General features: G+C 61.0%; 1 protein-coding gene across 5 annotated transcripts; it reads left to right on the top strand.

Moving 5' to 3' along the window:
• Positions 1-426: 426 nt before the first annotated feature.
• Positions 427-20847, top strand: ARVCF (ARVCF delta catenin family member; the record flags this gene model as incomplete). 5 transcript variants are annotated; one of them, XM_080717959.1, is made up of 17 exons in its annotated part: positions 427-636; positions 9235-9393; positions 9557-10080; positions 10759-11258; positions 12563-12746; positions 13402-13519; positions 13828-13999; positions 14516-14533; positions 15417-15488; positions 17353-17480; positions 17581-17731; positions 17828-18026; positions 18531-18642; positions 18733-18823; positions 19057-19110; positions 19414-19499; positions 20740-20847. In XM_080717959.1, 17 exons carry the CDS (start codon positions 427-429, stop codon positions 20845-20847), a joined length of 2886 nt encoding a protein of 961 aa, XP_080574085.1. The 5 variants fall into 5 exon arrangements, with proteins under 5 accessions (XP_080574085.1, XP_080574086.1, XP_080574087.1 ...); XM_080717961.1 differs by lacking the exon at positions 427-636 and adding an exon at positions 4775-4795; XM_080717960.1 differs by lacking the exon at positions 14516-14533.

Here is a 20847-nt window from a genome sequence, read left to right as displayed (position 1 = left end):
CTCTCCCTGCCCATTGGCTGCTGGGCTACATGTGGCCCCTGAGCCTCTCTGGGCATCTTTGTCCACCTCGCTGAGATGGAGATTGGTGGTCCCCTGAGTTGGCATCTGCTGTGGGGAGCAGAGGGTCCCTCACACCAGCTCTTCCTGCCCTTCTGTCGGCTCCGAGACACCCACAGTCCAGCGCTCGCTGGACCTGGTCTGAGCCCTGAGCCTCGTAGGGAGGAGCTGCTTCCGGCCAGCTGCAGATTAATGGCTTTTAATTTAGAACGTAATCAATGCATCCTCCCTCCAGAGAGCAGGATGCCGGGTCCGAGCGGGAGCCCGGCTCGCTGATGTGCGGCGGGCGGGGCCCTCGGTGGCTCCCGGCGCTGCGCCGCCCCACCCTCAGCCTCCCCACTTTGCCCACAGCTGGCCGGCGCCCTGGTCATGGAGGACGGCAACGTGTACTCAGCCACCAGCATCCTGGCCTCGGTGAAGGAGCAGGAGGCCCGCTTCGAGAGGCTGACGCGGGCGCTGGAGCAGGAGCGGCGCCATGTGGCTCGGCAGCTGGAGCGTGCCCAGCACCCCGGCATGGGCAGCGGTGGCGTGGCCAGCGGGCAGCCCCTGCCAATGGCCTGGCAGCAGCTGGTCCTGCAGGTAATGGCCGGTGACTTGGGAGGGTGGGGACAGCCAGGTGGCGAAGCCATCCCAGGGCTGGGTGGTCACAGCTAGCATGTGGTGGCTTATTGCAAGGCCTGCTGGGTGTGGGGAGGACTGTGGGATCCCAAGAGGCTGGACATCACTTGGGTGTTCTGGGTACTATGGGAAGGGAGAGCAGGACGGAGCCTGACTCTCAGGGAGTACCCTCCGCTGAGTGTGACCTCTGGGTCCAGGCCCTGCACGGGGTCGGCTCTGGGCGTCCCCGGCCACAGTGGTCCCTTGGGAGCCTGCTTCTTCCCCTCCGACCACTGCCCTCGGGCCGGGCTCTGAGCCCTGCTCAAACCTGCTGGAGCCCTGAGAACCGTGAAGATGGGTCCACACTGCGGAGTTGCCCGCCGCCCCTCCCTGGGTGGTGGGGGCCGGATGGGGAAGCTCGGGGAGCCTGGAGCCTCCTGCCCCTGGCCCAGGGGCGCCCGGCATACACGCTGGTGGCTGGAGCAGCCTGGCCCGGAGCAAGGTGCTGGTCTCTGCTGAGGTGAGCCTAGTGGGCTCGGCCTGCTTGACCAGGGCACGCTGGGGCTTGGCATGAAGCTGCCTGGCCAGGGGCTGGGGGACCTGGGGAAGTGGCTGCTTTCTGAGCCTGGCCTCCTTTTTTTTTTTTTTTTTTTTTTTTTTTTGCAGTACTGGGGATGGAACCCAGGGACGTCTGAGCTACATCCCCAGACATATTTTTTCTTTTTTATTTTGAAATGGCCTCATTGAGTTGTAAAGGGCCTCACTAATTAGCTGAGGCTGGCCTCAAACTGTGATCCTCCTGTCCCAGCCTCCCAAATATTGGGATTGCAAGTGTGTGCCAGCACGCCTGGCCTAAGAGCTTGGCCTCATCTGACAGTGAACAGGTGGAGGTCCCCATGTCCGTTCCCAAGATCCACACACACAGAATGTGCGCCCCAGCACAAGGGCACAGGTAGAGGCCAGCTGAGTTTCTAGAAGACCCCTACCTTCCCGGGCCCCTTTTCCAGTTGTCTAGCCCAGTGTCTGGCTTGGCCCCAGGATCTGGGTGCGAGAGCCACCTCCACCATCCTCAGACTCTGGGCTTTCCAAAGGGTGAGGCTTCCACCCCCAGCCTCCCAGGGAAGTCGAGCCCAGCAGAGCCACTTGGGGGCAATGGCACCGGTGACCCTGAGGCCGCCCTGCAGGCGCCAGCTGCTCTGACCAGCCTTCCCTGGCCGGAACAGGCTCTGCTCTCCTCCGGCCATGTGGGAGAGGGCCGATGCCCTGGCAGGAGGACGTTCCCACAGTCTGAGCTGCTCCAGCCGCCAAGGGCTGAGTCTGCCTGACCTCGGGCCGGCCCCCACCCGCCTTGATTTTCTTGGGCTGGGATTGGAGCAAACCTGAGTCCCCAGGCTGCTGGGACGGCTGGGGGAGGCATGGGGCTGGGGAGGCCCAGCTGTCTGGATGCAAAACCCAAGGCCTTGATTAGCCTCAGTGGGAGCCACAGAGCCCCAAGGTCACGGCTGGGGTTTGAGAGCTTGGGGTGTAACAAGACAGGTGCCTGGAGGCAGCAGGCCAGGGTGCCCCCTCCCCCGCTGTCCCATGGTCTCTGCTGCCTGCCAGACAGGGCAGCCACAGCAGGGCGGCGCCCCCCTGCTGGGGAGGGGTGCCCAAGGCCTGGTTGGCTGGGAGAAGACAGATCCAGCTCCAGCTGCAATCCTGCAGGGCCAGTCAGAGCATCCTCCTCCTCCCTGACCAGGGCCTCTGTGGAGGGAGGATGCAGGGGGCCAGCAGTTGGGGCCACTCCGCCCTGTCCAGATGGGGAAACTGAGGCTCAGACAGGCACACTGTGGAAGTGCAGCCTTGAGCAGCTGCTGGTGTGACCTGTGTACACAGCGCCTTGGGGAAGAGGCCATGGCCCTGCACAGGCAGCTGTGTCCAGGCAGAAGCAGGTGGGAAGCGAAAAGTCCAGGCTGTGCCGTCGTCCTCCTCCTCCTCCTCCTCCTCCTCCTCCTCCTCCTCCTCCTCCTCCTCCTCCTCTTCATGGTACTGGGGATTGAACCCAGAGGCATTCTGCCTCCAAGCTACACTCCCAGCCCTATTTTTTTTTTTTAATTTGGAAACATTGTCTTGCTAAATTGCGGAGTGCCTCTCTAAATGGAGGAGGCTGGCCTGCAACCTGTGAGCCCCCATCTCAGCCTCACAAATCCTGGGATGACAGGCAGGCGCCATGCGCAGCTTATTGTTTGTTTCAGAGATTGAGTTCAGGGTTTTATCTCTAAGTACATCCCAGTCCTTTTTTATATTTATTTATGTTGTGGTACTAGTGATGGAACTCGGGCATTCTACTTGCAAGCTACAGCCCAGCCTTTTGTATTTACACACACACACACACACACACACACACACACACATACACACATACACACACACACACACACACACACACACACATTTGTACTGGAGGTGGAACCTAGGGGCATTCTACCTGCAAGCTAAACTCCCAGCCCTTTTAATTTTTTTTTTTTTTGCGGGTCTGGGGATGGAACCCAGGGACATTCGACCTCCGAGCTACACCCCCTGCCCTAGTTTTTATTCTTTATTTTGAAACTGGGTCTCACTGAGTTGCAGAGGGCCTCACTGAGTAGCTGAGGCTGTCCGCGAACTGTGATCCTCCAGGTTTCAGCTACTTAGTGAGGCTCTCTGCAACTTAGTGAGACCCTCTGTCCAAATAAAAAATAAAATGGAGCTGGGGGTGTAGCCTGTAGGTAGAAGACTCCTGGGTTCCATCCCAGTACCACACAAAAGTGGGGAGCTGGGGTGTAGCGCAGTGGTAGAATGCCTCTAGGTTCAGTCCTCAGTACCAAAGGGTAGTGGGGAAGAGTTGTCTCTGCCCTCCTTTGATGCCCCACAAGGGGAGGGGTAGCCTGGGCTTCTGTGTCTTGATGGGGGGGCTCTGGAAGGGCCATTCCCCAGGGCCCCATTGAGCTCTTGGAGGCCCACTGGGAGCTGGGGTTAGGGGTTAGGTTAGCTGAGACATTGGAGTGCTAATGATACCTCAACCACTGACCCATTGGTCCTCATTTCACAGCAAGGGGAAACTGAGTCACAACCAGTCCAAGCAGCTTGTGCAGGGGGTGGCCTTGTGCGCTGTTCTCAGGAGGCATGGGCCCCCTGCCTCAGTTTCCCTAGCTGTACAGGTGTGAGGCATACGGGCATGCTGGCTAGTGGCCACTGAAGCCTGGTGAGCATTTGGCTAAAGCCGCTCTGCCCAGCCTGGCATGGTGGTACACACCTATAACCATAGTATTTGGGAGGCTGAGATAAGAAGACCTCAGGTTGGAGGCCAGCCCCAGTAATTTAGACCCTATTTAGAAATAAAATAAAATAAAAGCCAGGCATGGTGGTACAATGCCTGTAATCCCAGTATTTGGGAGGCTGAGACAGAAGGATTGCAGGTTCAAGACCAGCCTCAGCAGCTTAGCGAGACTGTCAGCCACCTAGCTACACCCTGTTTCAAAAATCAAAAAATAAAAAGGGCTGGGGTATAGCTTGGAGGTAGCACGCCCTGAGTTCAATCTCCAGCACCACAAAAATAAGTAATAATAATAATAATAAATAGGGCTAAGGCCAGGCGTGGTGGCGCACTCTTGTAATCCCAGCATTGGGGAGGCTGAGACTGGAGGGTCGCGGTTCACGGACAGCCTCAGCTACTTAGTGAGGCCCTCCGCAACTCAGTGAGACCCTGTTTCAAATTAAAAAGAATAAAACATAGGGCAGGGGGTGTAGCTCGGAGATCGAATGGCCCTGGGTTCCATCCCCAGACCCGCAAAAAAAAAAAAAAAAAACAAATAGGGCTGAGGGTGCCGCCCAGGGGAAGAAGACCTCTGGGTTCAACCCCCAGAATCAACCAACCAACCAAGTGGCTAGGCTGGACCCGGCGGCCCTGGGGGCGGGGCGAGGACGCCCGCGCCGGCCCGGAGCCCCGCCCCGCCGCCCGGGGCCCGCCCCGCCCCCTGGGCGCGGCCCGGCCTGATTGGCTGCTCGCCGTGACGGGCAGGTCCGCCCCGCGGGGAGCGCGTCCGAGCCGAGCGCGCGGCGCGGAGCCCAGCCCGGTCCAGCCGCGCCCCGGCCCGTCCCGATGCCGGCCGAACTCCGACAGGTTGGCGGGCGCGGGGTGTCGGCGGGCGGCGCCGGCCTGGGCCGGGACCCGCCTTTGTCCGGCGGGGCCGCCGCGGGGGCAGCTATTGTCTGCGCTCGGGGCCGGGCAGCGCCGACCCGGCCCGGCGGGGGACGGGGCGGGGGGCGCGGCGGGGGCGGGGCTGCCGGCCCGGGAGACCCAGATCCCGGGGTGAGGCAGGACCTGGGGCGGCGGCCGGCGGGGACCGGTGGCGGGCCGGGTGGGGGCCGAGGCTGCAGAGGGCAGCGGCCGGCCGCGCTCCCCGGGCCGCTTTGCTCCCTTCCCCGCCCCCTGCACGCCCCTCGCGCGGCGCCGACCTCGGGACCTGGGGGAGCTTCTGGAGCGTCCGCGGGACTGCAGGGCAGAGGGAGGGAGGAGGGCCGGGACCGGCCTGCCCACGTGCGGAGGCGGGGGGGGGGGGCGGTGAGCAGCCTGCGCTGCTCGGGTGGGAGTCGGCCACCGGCGGGGACACTGAGGCAGCGCGCAGGGGCAGCGCAGTAAAAGAGCGCTCCGGTGGGAAGGAGGGAGGGAGGAGGGCCCCACACACCTGCCGCCTGCTCCGCCAGGGCCTGTCAGTTCTACAGGCCTGAGTGGCCCCCAAGGCCGGGCGCTGGCTGCTTCAGAGATGGGGGTCAGCGGGGACTTGGCCAGCGCAGTGTGGCTGGGAGCCGGGCTTTAGGGAGCTGGCTCTTTCAGATGCCTCAGGGGCTGGGCAGAGACCATGGGCACAGTGGGGGGGGGCTGTTTGTTTTTTGGCCCTAGGGATTGAGCCCCGGGGGCATTCTACCTCTGAGCCACCCCCAACAGGAGCTAGCCAAGTTGCTGAGCAGACATCTTGTTAAGTAGCTGAGGTTGGCCTCCAAGCGGATCATCCTGTCTCAGCCTCCCAAGCGCTGTGGTTACAGGCGGCTGCAGACTGCTCTACACGGTGCAGACTGTGGGTGCCCATCTGGAGAGAGCTCAGGCAAGGGCCCACAGCTCCCTTTTCTACTTCGCAAATTCCATACATGTCCATGGGGCTGGCCTGTGTCCTTCCCATCTCACTCAGGATGCTGAACTGCTGTCTGCCTGCCGGGGCCCAGGGTCCACATGCCTGTGGGGCACATGTGAGACACGGAGCCCAGAATAGGGCCCTGGGGCTGGACAGGGATCCAGGCCCCCAGCCAGCCCTCTCTGCTGAGTACCCACTCCATGCTAGCCATGGGCTCACCATCCCACAGACCTACCAGAAAGATGTTGCAGAACTGGGTGTACTGGTGCATGCCTGTAATCCTAGGGCAGGAAGATCTTAGGTTGGAGGCCAGCCTCAGCATCTTAGCAAGACCTTCAGCAACCTAGTAAGACCTATTTGAAAATAAAAAATAAAAGCCAGATGTAGTGGGGCACGCTTGTAATCCCAGTACTTGGGAGGCTGAGACAGGAGGATAGTGGTTCGCAGCCAGCCTCAGCTACTTAGTGAGGTTCTTTGCAACTAAGCAAGACCCAGTTTCAAAATAGAGAATGAAAAATAGGGTGCGGGTAGAGCTTGGAGGTAGAATGCCTCTGGGTTCAATCTCCAGTACCATAAAAAATAAAAATAAAAAAATAAGGCCGGGCATTGGGGTTTATGCCTTTAGTCCCAGTACTTGAGAGACTAAGACAGGAGAATTGCAAGATTACAGCGACTCTCAGCAAACATAGTGAGACTGTTTAAAAAATAAACAGGTCTAGAGGTGTATTTTGGAGGTAAAATGCTCCTGGGTTCAGTTCCTGGTACCAAAAAATAAAATAAGTAGAGCTGAGGGTGTAACTCAGAGGTAGAATGCCCTTGAGTTCAATCCTCAGCACCCCCAAAAATAAAATAAAAGATGTTGCAGAGGCCCGAGGCAAGAAATGGCCCTGGGCCTCTCATCACTGTAGGCCTCGGTTTCCCTATCTGCCACCAACTCTGAGACCTACCTACAGTGGAGGCCGTGGTGGGAGCTGGAGGAGGGGCTCAGTGGCTCTGTCCCTGCAAGTTGAGGGCATGTCTCAGGGCCCTGCGTGGACAAGAGGGCACGTGCCTCTGGGAATGTGGGCTTGGGTGCTCGTAGGAGGTCTTTCTGATTGGTGTGCCCGGCCCACAGGCCAGGCCAAATGTGCGCGTGCCTGTGGACGTGTGGATGTGCCCATCAGAGGTGCATGTGTGTGTTTGCCTCTCTGGGTCCTGTCCGTGTGCTCCCAGGCGTGTGCACCCAGGCGTGTGAGCGGGGCCGGGCTTTCCCGCGAGCACCGGCTGATTCACACCCCTGCCCGCCTGGATGAAGTCATTGCCCAGTTTTAGCTGCCTGAGGTCATTTGCCAGCAGGGACTCTTGGGTCTACTGCTGGACCTCAGGGTTTGTGGGTGATGCTTATGGACTTGCCAGGGGCTACGGGGGGCCCTGGGTTTGCTGACACCCCAACTCTGCGCTGGTCAGTCCTCTCTGACAGGGTGGGAGGAAGAAGCCAGCCCCAGAGCGGCTCTGAGGAGCTGCAGTATGCTCTCCAGCCTCGTCCCTGCCCCCACCTAGCTAGGGGGACTAGGGTCTCTGAGTGCTTAATGCATGTAAATGCATGTAAATCTCCTCAGGGCCGTCCCCCAGGCACCCAGTCCCATCAGCCTTGTTCCTCCCTGTGACCAGGAATGCAGTACTCGATACAAATGGGGCATCAAAGCTGGGCATGGTGGCTCACGCTCGTAATCCCAGCATTTGAGAGGCTGAGACAGGAGGATCGCAGTTCGAGGACAGCCTGGAGAGGCCCTCCCTCTGCAACTCAGTGAGATCCTGTTTCAAAATAAAGACTAAAAATAGGGCTGGGGCTGTAGCTTGGAGGTAGAATGCTGATGGGTTCCATCCCTAGTACCGCCCCCCAAAAAAGGGCATCCCAGGCCCTGCAGGGACAGTTGCTCCTGTGCCTACTCCTGCTCCAGAGCCATCCCAACTCCTGCCTTGAGACAGGAGGATTGCAGGTGGGCCGCCAGCCTCTGCTACTTAGTGAGGCCCTCCACAGCTTAATGAGATCCTGTTTCAAAGTAAAAAAAAATAGGGGACTGGGGTGTAGATTGGAGATGGGAATGCCCCTGGGTTCAATCCTCAGTACTACCAAAAAAAAAAAAAATCCAGCTTGGAGACGCACACTTATAATCACAGTACTTTGGAGGTTAAGACAGGAAGATCATACGTTGAAGGACAGCCTCTGCAAGTAGTGAGGTTCTCGTCAACCTAGTATGACCCTATGACCCTGTTTTCTTTCTTTCTTTTTTTTTTTTTTTTTGGTGGCACTGGGGTTCCTGGAAACCCTTCTGCCTCCAGGCTACACTCCAGACCTATTTTTTATATTTTTATTTGGAAACAGGGTCACTTAAGCCAGTGAGGCTGGCTTCGAACCTGTGCGATCCTCCTGTCTCCGCCTCCCAAACTCGGGGAATACAAGCTGTGTCACCACGCCCATCACGCCCCATGCCTGGCAAGACCCTGTTTTCAAATAAGAAATAAAATTGGGCTGCTCAAAGGTGGAATGTCTCTGGGTTCAATCCCCAGTACAAAACAAACAAACAAACAAACAAACAAACAAACAGAAAGGGCCTGAGGCTGTAACTGGAGATAGAATGCTCCTGGGCTCAATCTCCAGTACAAAAAAAAAAGACTAGGCTTCTATCAGTGGAGGGTATCAGCCACCAGCCTCGCCTGGGCCAGCTCACACCCGCTCCAAGCCCCAGTGTCTGGGCCAGAAAGAGCAAGGATTATTTTGGTGTGCTTGGGTGCCCAGGGCATTCTGGGAGCTGGGTATTTCTGTCCTAGGAGGGTGTCTGGCTGGCCGTGGTGGCTGGAGCCTGGGTGTGGCACAGAAGTCAGTCAGTGGTGCTGAAACTGTCACCCAAAGTTTGTGCTTTCCAGGCTTTTGGGGTGGGGCAGGGAAGAGGCCCCAGGATACCCAGTCAGGGACAGCAGATGGTCTCAGAAGGACATCCTGGAGGTCCTGCCTGCCACCTTCTTGGGCCTGGAGGGGCATACAGCAGCCAAGATTCAGAATGGACCACTCTAGAGCCAGGCGTGGTGAGCACGCTTATAAACCAGTACTCGGGAGGCTGAGACAGGAGGATCGTGGTTCACAGACAGCCTTGGCTACACTTGGCCCTCTGCAACTTAGTGAGATCCTGTTTCAAAATACAGAGTAAAAAATAGGGCTGGGGATGTAGCTCAGAGGTAGAGTGCCCCTGAGTTCCATTCCAGTACCACACATACAAAAATTTAAAATTTCCCCAAACCTTTCCCCACAAAAAAAGAGAATGAAAGGGTCGCCTTGCCCTCCTGCCAGCCCAGCCCAGCATCCCTGGGTGGGGCCAGGAATCCCTAGCACCCTGCCTGGTGTAAGTGAAGGCAGAGGGGCAGATGAGGAGCCCTGTCCCTTTCTCCCCAGGAGCAGAGCCCGGGCAGCCAGGCCTCGCTGGCCACGATGCCCGAGGCTCCAGAGGTGCTAGAGGAGACGGTGACCGTGGAGGAGGACCCCGGCACGCCCACCTCCCATGTGTCCATCGTCACGTCCGAAGATGGCATAACCCGGCGCACCGAGACCAAGGTAGGAGATCGTCAGGGCAGCCCCCAGCTGACGCTCTGAGGGCCGCGTGAACCAGCCCCCGGGTGCGCCTGTTTGGGTTGAGAATTGAGACGCCCCGGCTCTGCCAGGGAACTGTCCAAGTGCCTCGGGCCGCCCAGCCCACCACCACCCACCTGTCCACCAGGTCACCAAGACAGTCAAGACAGTGACCACAAGGACCGTACGCCAGGTTCCTCTGGGCCCGGATGGACTCCCCTTGCTAGATGGCGGCCCTCCACTGGGGCCTTTTGCAGATGGCTCCCTGGACCGACATTTCCTGCTCTGTGGCGGTGGCCCCGCGGCCACGCTCTCCCGAGCCTACCTCAGCAGCGGGAGTAGCTTTGCTGATGGCCCCGAGCCCCACGACGGCCCCAGCTATGGCAGCCTGTCCCGAGGGCTCGGGGTGCGGCCCCCACGCACTGGCCCCCTTGGCCCAGGGCCTGGGGATGGCTGCTTCACACTGCCTGGCCGCCGGGAGGCCTTCCCCGGGGCCCCCGAGCCCAGGCCCAGCGGCTGCTCCCTGCCTGAGCACTTCCAGGCAGAGCCCTATGGCCTAGAGGACGACTCCCGGAGCCTGGCCGCGGATGAGGAGGGTGGCCCCGAGCTGGAGCCCGACCATGGCACCTTGGCACGGAGGAGAGCCGAGTGCGGGCGGGGCCTTCGCGCCAGGTGAGCACCGGGAAGTCCACCCGCAACTCCCTGGCCGCAGAGATGGTCGCGCATGCTTTAGTTTGACTCGGCCTCCGCTGTTCTCGAGGACAGGCCCTGGGGCAGCGGGAGTCGGGCTGGACCATTCCTGGCACCCGCTTTGCTGCAGCCAAGCGGCTGTCAGGACCCAAGCACAAGAGGCTCAGGGCGAGTCTCCAGACCCTCGTCGCCCCTGGGAAATGGGTTTGTTGGCGGCCATCCCTGGGGCTACTGCGAGCTGAGCAGCTCTCGAAGAGGGGCCGGTGGTCTGAGTGCTCTTCAGGTGGCCCTGCTGGAGCACTCCTATGCATGGGGTCGCTCCTGCCCACATCCCTGCGCTGGCCCCCTTGGAAGGGAGGTGGGACCACGCCCCATCTGCCTCTGCTCAGAAGCGTGCCTTCTATTCCCAGCCACAGATGTCCCTCCACGGTCAGCTCAGGGTCAGGCGACAGGTGTCAGAGAGTGCCCTCCTGGGAGGCACCGTACCCTGCTCCTGGGGTTGGCCGAACCGGTTGTTGCTGGGCGGGGGCCTGACCCTGGACACCTGCTCTATGCTTGGGGTGGGCACGTAGAGGCCCTGCTCCGGGCATTTGCTGTCTCCTGGACAGCACTCTGAGGTCAGGGCAGGAAGGAGCTCATGAGCCCTGCCCACCCACACAGGACCTACGAGGACGTCACAGATGACGCCTGCGAGCTGGCGGATGAGCGGCCCCCGTTCCCAGCCACCACGGCACCACTGGCCCAGCCCGAGCGCGGCAGCCTGGGCAGCCTGGACCGGGCGGTGCGGCGCTCACCCTCGGTGGACAGCGCCCGCAAGGAGCCGCGCTGGCGGGACCCCGAGCTGCCCGAGGTGCTGGCCATGCTGCAGCACCCCGTGGACCCCGTCAAGGCCAACGCGGCCGCCTACCTGCAGCACCTGTGCTTCCAGAACGAGGGCGTCAAGCGTCGCGTGCGGCAGCTGCGCGGGCTGCCGCTGCTCGTGGCACTCCTGGACCACCCCCGGGCCGAGGTGCGGCGCCGGGCCTGCGGGGCGCTGCGCAACCTCTCCTACGGCCATAGCACTGACAACAAGGCCGCCATCCGGGACTGTGGCGGCGTGCCTGCTCTGGTGCGCCTGCTGAGGGCCGCCCGGGACAATGAGGTCCGCGAGCTGGTCACCGGTGAGTGGGGCTGGTGAGACGAGGAGGCCACCCAGGAAGTGTGCTTGCCGGGAGCAGGCCCAGAGGCCATGACAGGTCCCCAGTCTGTGTGTTTGTGTGTGTGTGTGTGTGTGTGTGTGTGTGTGTGTGTGTGTCACTAGGAATTGAGCCCAGAGGCATTCTACCTATGAGCTGCACCTCCAGTCCTATTTATTTATATATTTATTTACTTACTTATTTTCGGTTCTGGGAATGGAACCCAGGAGCATTCTACCACCAAGCTATACCCCCAGCCCTATTTTTTATTTTATTTTATTTTTATTTTATTGCAGTACTGTGGATGAAACCCAGGGAGTCTATCCCCAAGCGAAACCCCAGCCCTATTTTCTTTATTTATTTTGAAACAGGGGCTCATTGAGTTGCAAAGTGCCTCACTAAGTAGCTGAGGCTGTCCTCGAACCACAATCCTCCTGTCTCAGCCTCCCACATGCTGAGATTACAAGTGTGTGCCACCATGCACAGCTATTATTCTTTATTTTGAAATAGGGATTCATTAAGTTGCAGAAGGCCTCACAAGTAGCTGAGGCTGTCCTCGAACTGTGATCCTCCTGTCTCAGCCTCTCACTCCCGACACCCAGCCCTATTTTTAAATTTTTATTTTGAAGCACAGTTTGCTAAGTTGATGAGATTCTCTCTACTTGCTAAGGCTGTCCTTGAACCTGTGATCCTCTGGTCAGCCTCTGTAGTACTGGGATCACAGGCATGTGTCACCATGTCTGGAGTGTGTGCGTGTATGTGTGTATGCATGCGCACGTGCGTATATTACGGGGGATTGAACCCAGGGCATTCTACTTCCAAACTACACCCTTAGTCTGATTCTTTTTCTTTTTAATTTCTTATTTGGAAATAAGGTTGTTAGGTAGCTGAGGCTGGCTTCGAACCTTCGATCCTCCTGTCTCAGCCACCCAGTACTGGAATTACACCATGACCGGCTGGCTTTTGTTTTGAAACAGGGTCTTGCTAAGTTGCGATCCTCTGTTTCAGCCTCCCAGGTATTGGGATTACAGGTGTGTGCACCGCGCCCGGCGCTCTGGTGACTTTAGTTGTTATCATCTGTGCAGGCTGGGTGCAGTGTGGCCAGCGCGATCCTCAGAGGTTGATTCTGGCTTTGCACGTGCTAAGGTTTAACCCCAGCACCTCAAAAACACTCAAACCCGACGACCCCAGGTTCCTGTGGGAGCGAGGAGGGAGCGGCCAGTCCTGAGCAGGCCCGGGAGGTAGGGAGGCAGGGCGTGTCAGCATGCCTGGCCGGCGGCACCCCACAGGCACACTCTGGAACCTGTCATCCTACGAGCCCCTCAAGATGGCCATCATTGACCACGGCCTGCAGACGCTGACCCACGAAGTCATCGTGCCGCACTCGGGCTGGGAGCGCGAGCCCAATGAGGACTCCAAGCCTCGGGATGCCGAGTGGACGACCGTCTTCAAGAACACCTCGGGCTGCTTGAGGTTTGGGCAGGGCCTGGGCAGGGAGACCGGCACCAGAGCCTGCTGTGCGCACCACAGGGCCCCGTCCTGGGGCAGGACGTGGGCTTTCAGTCCCAGATAGCATGGAAGACAAGGGAGCTAGCTGCCCGAATCTTGGGAACTTCAGAGCCATATCCCAGGCCCCGCAGCTGGGGACTGGGACTGCAGGGCTCTCCTCACCCCGAGGGCATCCTGTGGACAAGGCCTTTCCTGCAGTACCCCACCCTCTGTCCTGCCCGCTCCCCCTGCCCTGCCACTCTGGTCCCTGCAGAGAGCGTACCACCCTGTGCCCTAGTGGCCCTCAGCATAAGTTGGAGCCCAGAGTTGCTGCTACCAGGGCACAGACCTAGGCCCCTCGGGCCCACTCTGTCCCTTTCCAGTCCAGTTTGGGAGTCAGGGAAGCTCCCTTGTCCCCACAGGGAGCTGGGCTAGAGTCCCCCAGTGTCCTGGGGTTTGGGAGTGCTCAGGGCCCCCTGCCCCACCTCTCCTGTCTTCCAAGCCTTGGTATCCTGTCCCAGTGTCCCCTGTGGCCGCAGCAGGGCCTGTCCTGCCCGTGAGGACAAGCCCCTGAAACCAGGGCTGGGCTGGGCCCTTTCCGTGGGGCTGGGGGTCACCAGGCCTGCTCTCGGCCACCCAGGAACGTGAGCTCGGACGGCGCTGAGGCCAGGCGGCGGCTCCGGGAGTGCGAAGGGCTGGTGGACGCTCTCCTGCACGCTCTGCAGTCAGCCGTGGGAAGGAAGGACACAGATAACAAGGTGGGCGGCAGGGCGAGTGCAGCCCCCTTGGGGTCAGAGAGCGGCTATGCAGAAACGGGCCCTGGGGGTCCAGGACATCCACAGTGGCCCAGAGGGGCATGGTGGTGTGGGTCTGGACAGCGTTGGCCACTCTAAGAAGAGGGCAGTGCACTGTACCTTTGTGGGCAAGTGCCCTGCCAGGCAGTGGTTATCCTGTGTGCTCCAAGCCCCCGCCTGTGCAGACCCCAGCTCAGGCCTCTGCTCTGGACCAGATGGTCAGCAGCTCCCATGCCCGTGGCCCTGCCCCACCAGGTCACCTCTCTCCACAGTCTGTGGAGAACTGCGTGTGCATCGTGCGGAACCTGTCTTACCATGTGCACAAGGAGGTGCCCGGGGCCGACAGGTACCAGGAGGCCGAGCCCGGGCCACCGGGCAGCGCCGCGGGCTCCCAGAGGCGGAGGAGGGATGATGCCAGCTGCTTTGGTGGCAAGAAGGCCAAAGGTGGGTGGGCCCCGGCCCCGGCTTGTGGGCTCTCTGGTCCGTGGCAGGCAGTCATGGGGGCCAGAGGACATCTGGTCAGCAGGCAGGGCGGGACACAGGGAGTGCAGGCAGGTAGGGGCCCAAGCTCCCCTCCCTCCTGTGCTGCGGCCCCTGGGGGCATCTCTGCCCAGACCCTGTCCCTTAACTCTGGGGAAGGGGAGTTTGGAAAATGTATCAGGTGACCCCCCCTGGCCATCCACAGCACCTGCAGGGGCACCCTCTCCAGCAGGGCGAGGCACCTGCAGGGTCGTCTGGGGACCCGCCCTGTCTGGCAGCTGTTTCATCACCCCCTCTGGCCCTGGCCGCCTCCTGCCTATCCCTCCTGCCTATCCCGTGGCAGGTGCTCAGCCCACAGGGGCAATGGGAGTGAGGTTCCACGCCCCACCTGCCTGGCCAGGGCGTCAGGGACAGGCGGGCATGGGAGGGCGCCCCGGCTCAGCCTCCTCTCCTCTCTCCTGTGCTTCCCCGGCCGCCCAGAGGAGTGGCTCCACCAAGGTGAGTCCCTGCTGTCCCGGCCGGACAGAGCAGTGGGCCTCAGGGAGACACCAGTTCAGATGGCTCAGGCTGTTGTCTCCATGACAACAGGAGGGCAGGGTACCGGGGCTCTGGGAGCTCTCCAGCCTCCAGGTCCCGCCCCGCCCCCAGGCCCAAGGCAGGGCAGCCATCTCCATGACAACTGTGGCAGGACAAAGGCAGGAATGTGAGCCTGCAGTGGTGGGAGGCCTGGGAATGCCCTGGGCTTCCAGGCAGGGCTGGAGCAGAGCGGAGAGAGGGGGCAGGGCTGGGGTGTGCCCATCCCAGTGCGTGAGGGGACAGAGCACCCCTCATGAGATGGGGCGACATTTGACTCAGACCCAAGGATGCACAAAGGCCCCAGAATGTGCAGGCTGTGGCCCAGGCCGGCTGAGCTGGGTCCTGGAGGTGGGCAGTGATCAGCCGGCTCTTTGCAAGGGCTCGGCCTGGTATGGGGCTTCTCGTGGCTGGTAAGGGCTGGGCCCATGTTTTGGCCCCTGACTGGGGCAACTCTTTTCTTGGTGAGACTCTTGGCCATGGCCCTCGCTGTGTGATCCCAGCGAGTCCTGGCCCTGTCAGCTCTGGCTGGACCGCCCAGCCTCCAGGAGGGTTTCTGGCTCCCTGTTCACAGGCCTGGCAGGTAACATGGGGCCCAGGGCCTGGTCAGGCATGTGGGCAGGGCAGGGCTGGGATGTCCTGGCCACCCTGTCTGCCTGCCTGCACCCTGAGATGGGTGCTCCACCCCAGGGTCACTTGGTCCCAGGCCTGAAAGTGAGGGTGCCCTCCAGCTCTGGGCAGGAGAGGGCCGTGCTTAGTCCCCAGCCCCATGGAGTCTGCCTCACCTCCTGCCGCCTTTCCATTCCAGGGAAGAAGGACGGAGAGATGGACCGGACCTTCGACACGCTGGACCTGCCCAAGCGGACGGAGGCTGCCAAAGGTGAGCTGACAGAAGGGCCAGGAGCCGCCTGAGGTGCGGCCTCCTGCGTCCAGCAGCCTGCGGGGCCTGAGTGCTGGACCCCTCAGACGGGGAAGCAGGCCAGACTTGTGCTTGCTTATTCCACGGAAAGCCTTGGTGGAGGGAGGGGCTCTGAGCCAGGGGGCACGGGCCCAAGGGCTAGAATGCCAAACTCACGGACAGGGTCAGGGTGGTTCACCCTACAGGCCCCATGTCCGATGGATTCGTGTGTGTGTGCGTGTGTGTGTGTGTGTGTGTGTGTGATATATGCTGGGGATTGAACCCAGCATCTTTCTACCTCTGAGCTATACCCCAGCCCTGTCTATTTATTTATTTATTTACTTACTTTTTTATTTTGCAGAGCTAGGGATTGAACTCAGGGGCATTCTACCTCCAAGCTACACGCCCAGCCCTATTTTTTATTCTCTATTTTGAAGCAGAGTCTTACTAAGTTGCAGAGGGCCTCACTAAGTAGTTGAGGCTGGCTGCAAATCTGTGATCTACCTGTCTCAGCCTCCCCAGTACTAGGAGTACAAGTGTGTGCCACCATGCCCAGCTTTTATTTAATTTTTTATTTGGAAGTAGGGTCTCACTAAATTGCTGAGGCTGGTTTTGAACCTGAGATCTTTCTGTCTCAGCCCCCCAAGTCCTGGAATTACAGGCTTTGCCACTGAGCCCACCTAGATTCCTTGGTATAGTTTGCCATTGTGCACCAGGTGGGGGTGGGGGGAGAAAGAAAGAGAAAGAAAAAGAGCCTGCCCTGGTGGGACCATCGGAAAAACCCAGGTGCCCCCAAGCAAGGTGGCCGGGGCCCAGGGGCCCGGCTGTGGGCGGTGTAGGACCATTCCAGGCAGAGCACCCAGCCTGTGCAAACGCTCTAAGAAGGTGCCTGGAGACCTTGAGTAGGAATCCACCCAGAAGGCTGGGTAGAAGGAGCTGGGACCTGAGGGCAGAAGGGAGGCCATGCGACGTGTCTGGGAGGAAAGGGGAAAGGGAAGTGGTGTCCTGAGCCAGGCAGAGGCCCCAGCCTCCCGGCAGGTGGGTTTGGAAGGATGCCTCCACCCCTGCTTCTGGGGCTCTCTGCTGAGTACCATCCAGGGAGGCTTCCAGGCTGGTGAACCTGGAGGGGTTGCCAAGGAGGGCCGGCTTTGTTGCTAGGGGCGGGGCCCTGGTGTGCAGCCCCAGTTGCGGCCCAGGAAGGTGGTTCCTGTTGTTTGGGAGGGCCTCTTGTGCTAGGGGAGGGTCCTGACTGCACAGCCTCAGTTACCCACAAGGCAGGGCCTGTTGCTAGGGGAGCCGCAGGGGTGTTGACTCCCCTCCTCCCAGCAGTCCTCTCAGATGCTCTGGCTGGCTGCGGGAAGACCCAGTCCCATCAGGGCTGAGGAGGGAACCACTTCACCCAAACCCATCACCTCCTGACAGAGTTTGTCCCTCTGTGAAATGGGAAACCCTTTTCCTTTTAGGTGGCCCGGGGTCAGTATATTTGTGTGTGTGTGTGTGGGGGGGGTTCTCGGGATTGAACCCAGGGAGATTCTACCTCTGGGCCACACTCCTAGACCTATTTTATTTTTTATTATGAAACAGGGTCTCAGTTGCTGAGATCCTCACTAAATTCCTGAGGCTGGCCTCAAACCTGTAATCCTCTTGTCTCAGCCTCCCCAGAACTGGGATTACAGGCTTGTGCCACCACGCCCGCTGTCCCTGTGATCCCAATGCAGGAGGATCCCAGGTTTGAGGCCGGCCTCAGCGGCGGAGAGTGCCCCGACGCCCCACACCCACCCTTGGCCCCAGGAGCGCCGGGTGGCGTGGGGGTCGGGGGTGACAGGCTGCGGTTGCCCTTACCCAGGCTTTGAGCTGCTGTACCAGCCCGAGGTGGTCCGCCTCTACCTCTCCCTGCTCACCGAGAGCCGCAACTTCAACACGCTGGAGGCGGCGGCGGGCGCCCTGCAGAACCTCAGCGCCGGCACCTGGACGGTGAGGGCCCGGGCTGGGGGGGGGCGCGGGACGCGGGACGCGGGCGGGGCGGGAGCCCCCAGACCTCCACCGAGCGCCCTGCCCGCCCTCGCCGCCACAGTGGGCCGCCTACATCCGCGCCGCGGTGCGCAAGGAGCGCGGGCTGCCGGTGCTGGTGGAGCTGCTGCAGTCGGAGACCGACAAGGTGGTGCGCGCGGTCGCCATCGCCCTGCGCAACCTCTCGCTGGACCGGCGCAACAAGGACCTGATAGGTGAGGGCGGCCGGCCCGGAGGGCCGGAGGGCCGTCCCGAGCCCCCCCCACCCCACCCCGGGCGGAGCCCGCCCTGACGCCCGCCCTGCCTCCCAGGGAGCTACGCCATGGCGGAGCTGGTGCGCAACGTGCGCCACGCGCAGGCCCCGGCCCGCCCCGGCGCCCGCCTGGAGGAGGACACGGTGGTGGCCGTCCTTAACACCATCCACGAGATCGTGTCCGACAGCCTGGACAACGCGCGCTCGCTGCTGCAGGCCCGCGGCGTGCCCGCGCTGGTGGCGCTGGGCGCCGCCAGGTGGGTGGGGGCGTGGTCTCGGAACGCCGGGGCGTGGCTTAGCTGGCCCCGCCCTGCCCGCTGGTGGCGCTGGGTGCCTCCAAGTGATGGGGCGTGGTCTGGGTGTGTGGGCGTGGCTTGGGTGGCCCTGCCGCAGCCCGATCCCTGTCTGTGTTGGTGGTGCTGGGTGGCTGGGGCGTGGCCAGGTGATGGTGGGTGGGACTTTCGGATGTCTGGGGCGCGGCCTATATGACTTCGCCCCCGGCAGCAGCCAGTTGGCGAGGGTGAAGTTGGGTGGGTAGGGGCGTGGCCTGTAGGGTGGGTGGGGCTTCTGGAGGACGGGGCGGAGCCTCCGGCCCTGCCGCAGCCAATTTGCACTGGTGGCGCTGGGTGCCTGCCAGGTGGGTAGGGGCGTGGCCCGGCGAGGTGGGGGGCTTTCTGGTGGTTGGGCGTGGCCGGCAAGGTGGGGGGGCTTTCTGGTGGTTGGGCGTGGCCTCTCTGACCCCGCCCCCGGCCCTGCCGCAGCCAGTCAGCGCGCGAGGCGAAGGCGGCGTCGCATGTGCTGCAGACCGTCTGGAGCTACAAGGAGCTGCGCGGCGCGCTGCAGAGGGAGGGCTGGACCAAGGCTCGCTTCCAGGTGCGGCGAGCCCCCCTCCCGCTTCTGTCTGGCTAGGGCGGCCCCGGGGCGGTGCCCGCGACCTCACCCGTGTGTTGCGTGTCCTCGCAGTCGGCCGCTGCCACAGCCAAAGGGCCCAAGGGGTCATCCAGTCCCGGGGGCTTTGACGACAGCACGCTGCCGCTGGTGGACAAGAGCCTTGGTGAGTCTAGGTCCGGGGAAGGGGTGGGGGCGTCCAGCCTCGAGGGTCGGAGCGAGGGGCAGGGAAGGGGCCTGCTCCCTCCAAGATGGCTCTGTGGGCACTCCCTCTCCACGGCCTCTGCGTTGGCACCAGCTGGGTGGTGGGTGCCATCGGGCAGAGGCTGGACAGAGGGAGGCGAGGACATAGTGCCTTGGTGCCTTGGTGCCCAGCCGCCTCCCGCTTGTGCTTTTCAGACGGTGAGAAACCAGGCAGCCGCGACCTGATCCCCATGGATGCGCTTGGTCCTGGTGAGGGCTGGCGCCGCGGCCGGTCTCCTGCTCAGGGAGGAGGGAGGGCCCTTCTGGTCTTGCGGGGTTAGTGTTGGTGCTAGGAAGGGCTTCTATGGAGCTGCTGGTTAACAAAAACCTTTGATCCGGGGGGGGCTCAGGAGGTAGGAGGCAGGGGCTGCTGAGAGCTGGTGTCCAGCTGGGGTGGGTGGGGGTCTTCTGCAAAAGTTCCTAGTGTCTGGCCTGCCTGAAAGGGATTGCCTGTCCCTACAGCAGTGCCCCTCAGAATGCCCCTCACACCCTCCACCCCGCCCCACTCTGCAGATGGATACTCCACTGTGGACAGGAGGGAGCGGAGGGCCCTGGGTGGTGACTCTGCAGGAGACACCTCGGAGAAGGAACCCTTAAAAGTAAGTGGCCCGGTCGGGCGCGGTGGTGGTGCCTGTATTCCTGGTACTTGGGAGGCCAAGACAGGAGGATTGCAAAGCTTGAGGTCGGTTGCAGCAACTTAGCAAGGCCCTCCTTCAAAAAAATAAAAAGAGCTGGGTGTGGTGGTGCACACTTGTAATCCCAATACCTTGAAGGCTGAGACAGGAAGATTGCAGGTTCACGGCCAGCCCCAGATACTTAGTGAAGCCCTCTGCAACCTGAGTCCCCTGTTTCAAAATAAAGAATAAAAAGTAGGGCTGGGGGTGTAGCTCAGAGGTAAAATGCCCCTGGGTTCAATCCCCATTACTGCAAATAAAAAAGTTTAGGGGTGTGGCTCAGAGGTAGACTACCCTTGGGTTCAGTCCCTAGTACAAAAATAAGTGAAGCCGGGTGTGGCGGCGCACGCTTGTAATCCCAGCATTCGGGAGACTGAGACTGAAGGATTGTGATTTGCGGACAGCCTCAGCTACTTAGGGAGGCCCTTTGCAATTCAGTGAGACCATGCTTCAAAATAAAGAATAAAGGCTGGAGGTATAGCTCAGAGGTAGAATGCCCCTGGGTTCCATCCTCAGTACTAAAAAAAAAAAAAAAATAGGGGTGGAGGTGTGGGTTGGAGGTAGAATGCATCTCCAGTCCCCCACACACAAAAAAATAAAAAGTAAAAATACATAAATCAGTGGCTCGCTCTGGGTGCAGTGGCATGCCATGTAATCACAGTGTGTAGGAGGTAGGAGACTTAAGGCAGGAGGATCGCAGATTCAAGACTGGCTTTAGCAACCTGGAAAGGCCCTCAGCAACCAAGCAAGACCCTGTTTCAAATAAACTTTAAAAGGGCTGGCAGTGTAGTTTGGAGCCATGTCTGGGGCTTGCCCAAGGAGTGGCCACGCAGTGCAGAGCTTGTCCTGGGCCTGGGGGGATGGCAACCAGTGCAGGCAGCTGGGTAGTGGGCAGAGCCTGGGAAGCAGCCCTCCACATCGGTCAGACTGTGGCCGCGATGGGCTTGCAGCCTCCGCTCCTGGGCGCCCCGCAGGACTGGGGAATCGGGCAAACCTCTGTGTGCAGGTGTGTGGCATGGTGCCTGCTGGGGTCCCTCGCAAGGGCAGCCCCTGCTGTGATGGGCCTGTGTGACCACCCTCACACCAGCCTGGCCCTCTCTCTACTGCCCTGGCCTTGAGCGTGAACTGACCGGCCCTGTTCTGCTTCTCCCACCATGTGCTGCAGCCTGAGCCCGGCAGGAAGGCCCCTCCTCCGGGGCCCAGCAGGCCCGCAGTCAGGCTGGTGGACGCCGTGGGGGACGCCAAGCCTCAGCCCGTCGACTCCTGGGTGTAG

The sequence above is a fragment of the Muscardinus avellanarius genome, assembly GCF_963383645.1.
Source record: "Muscardinus avellanarius genome assembly, chromosome: 21".
In the NCBI taxonomy this organism is placed as follows: Eukaryota; Metazoa; Chordata; class Mammalia; order Rodentia; family Gliridae; genus Muscardinus; species Muscardinus avellanarius.
This window is presented reverse-complemented; position numbering and strand designations above follow the sequence as displayed.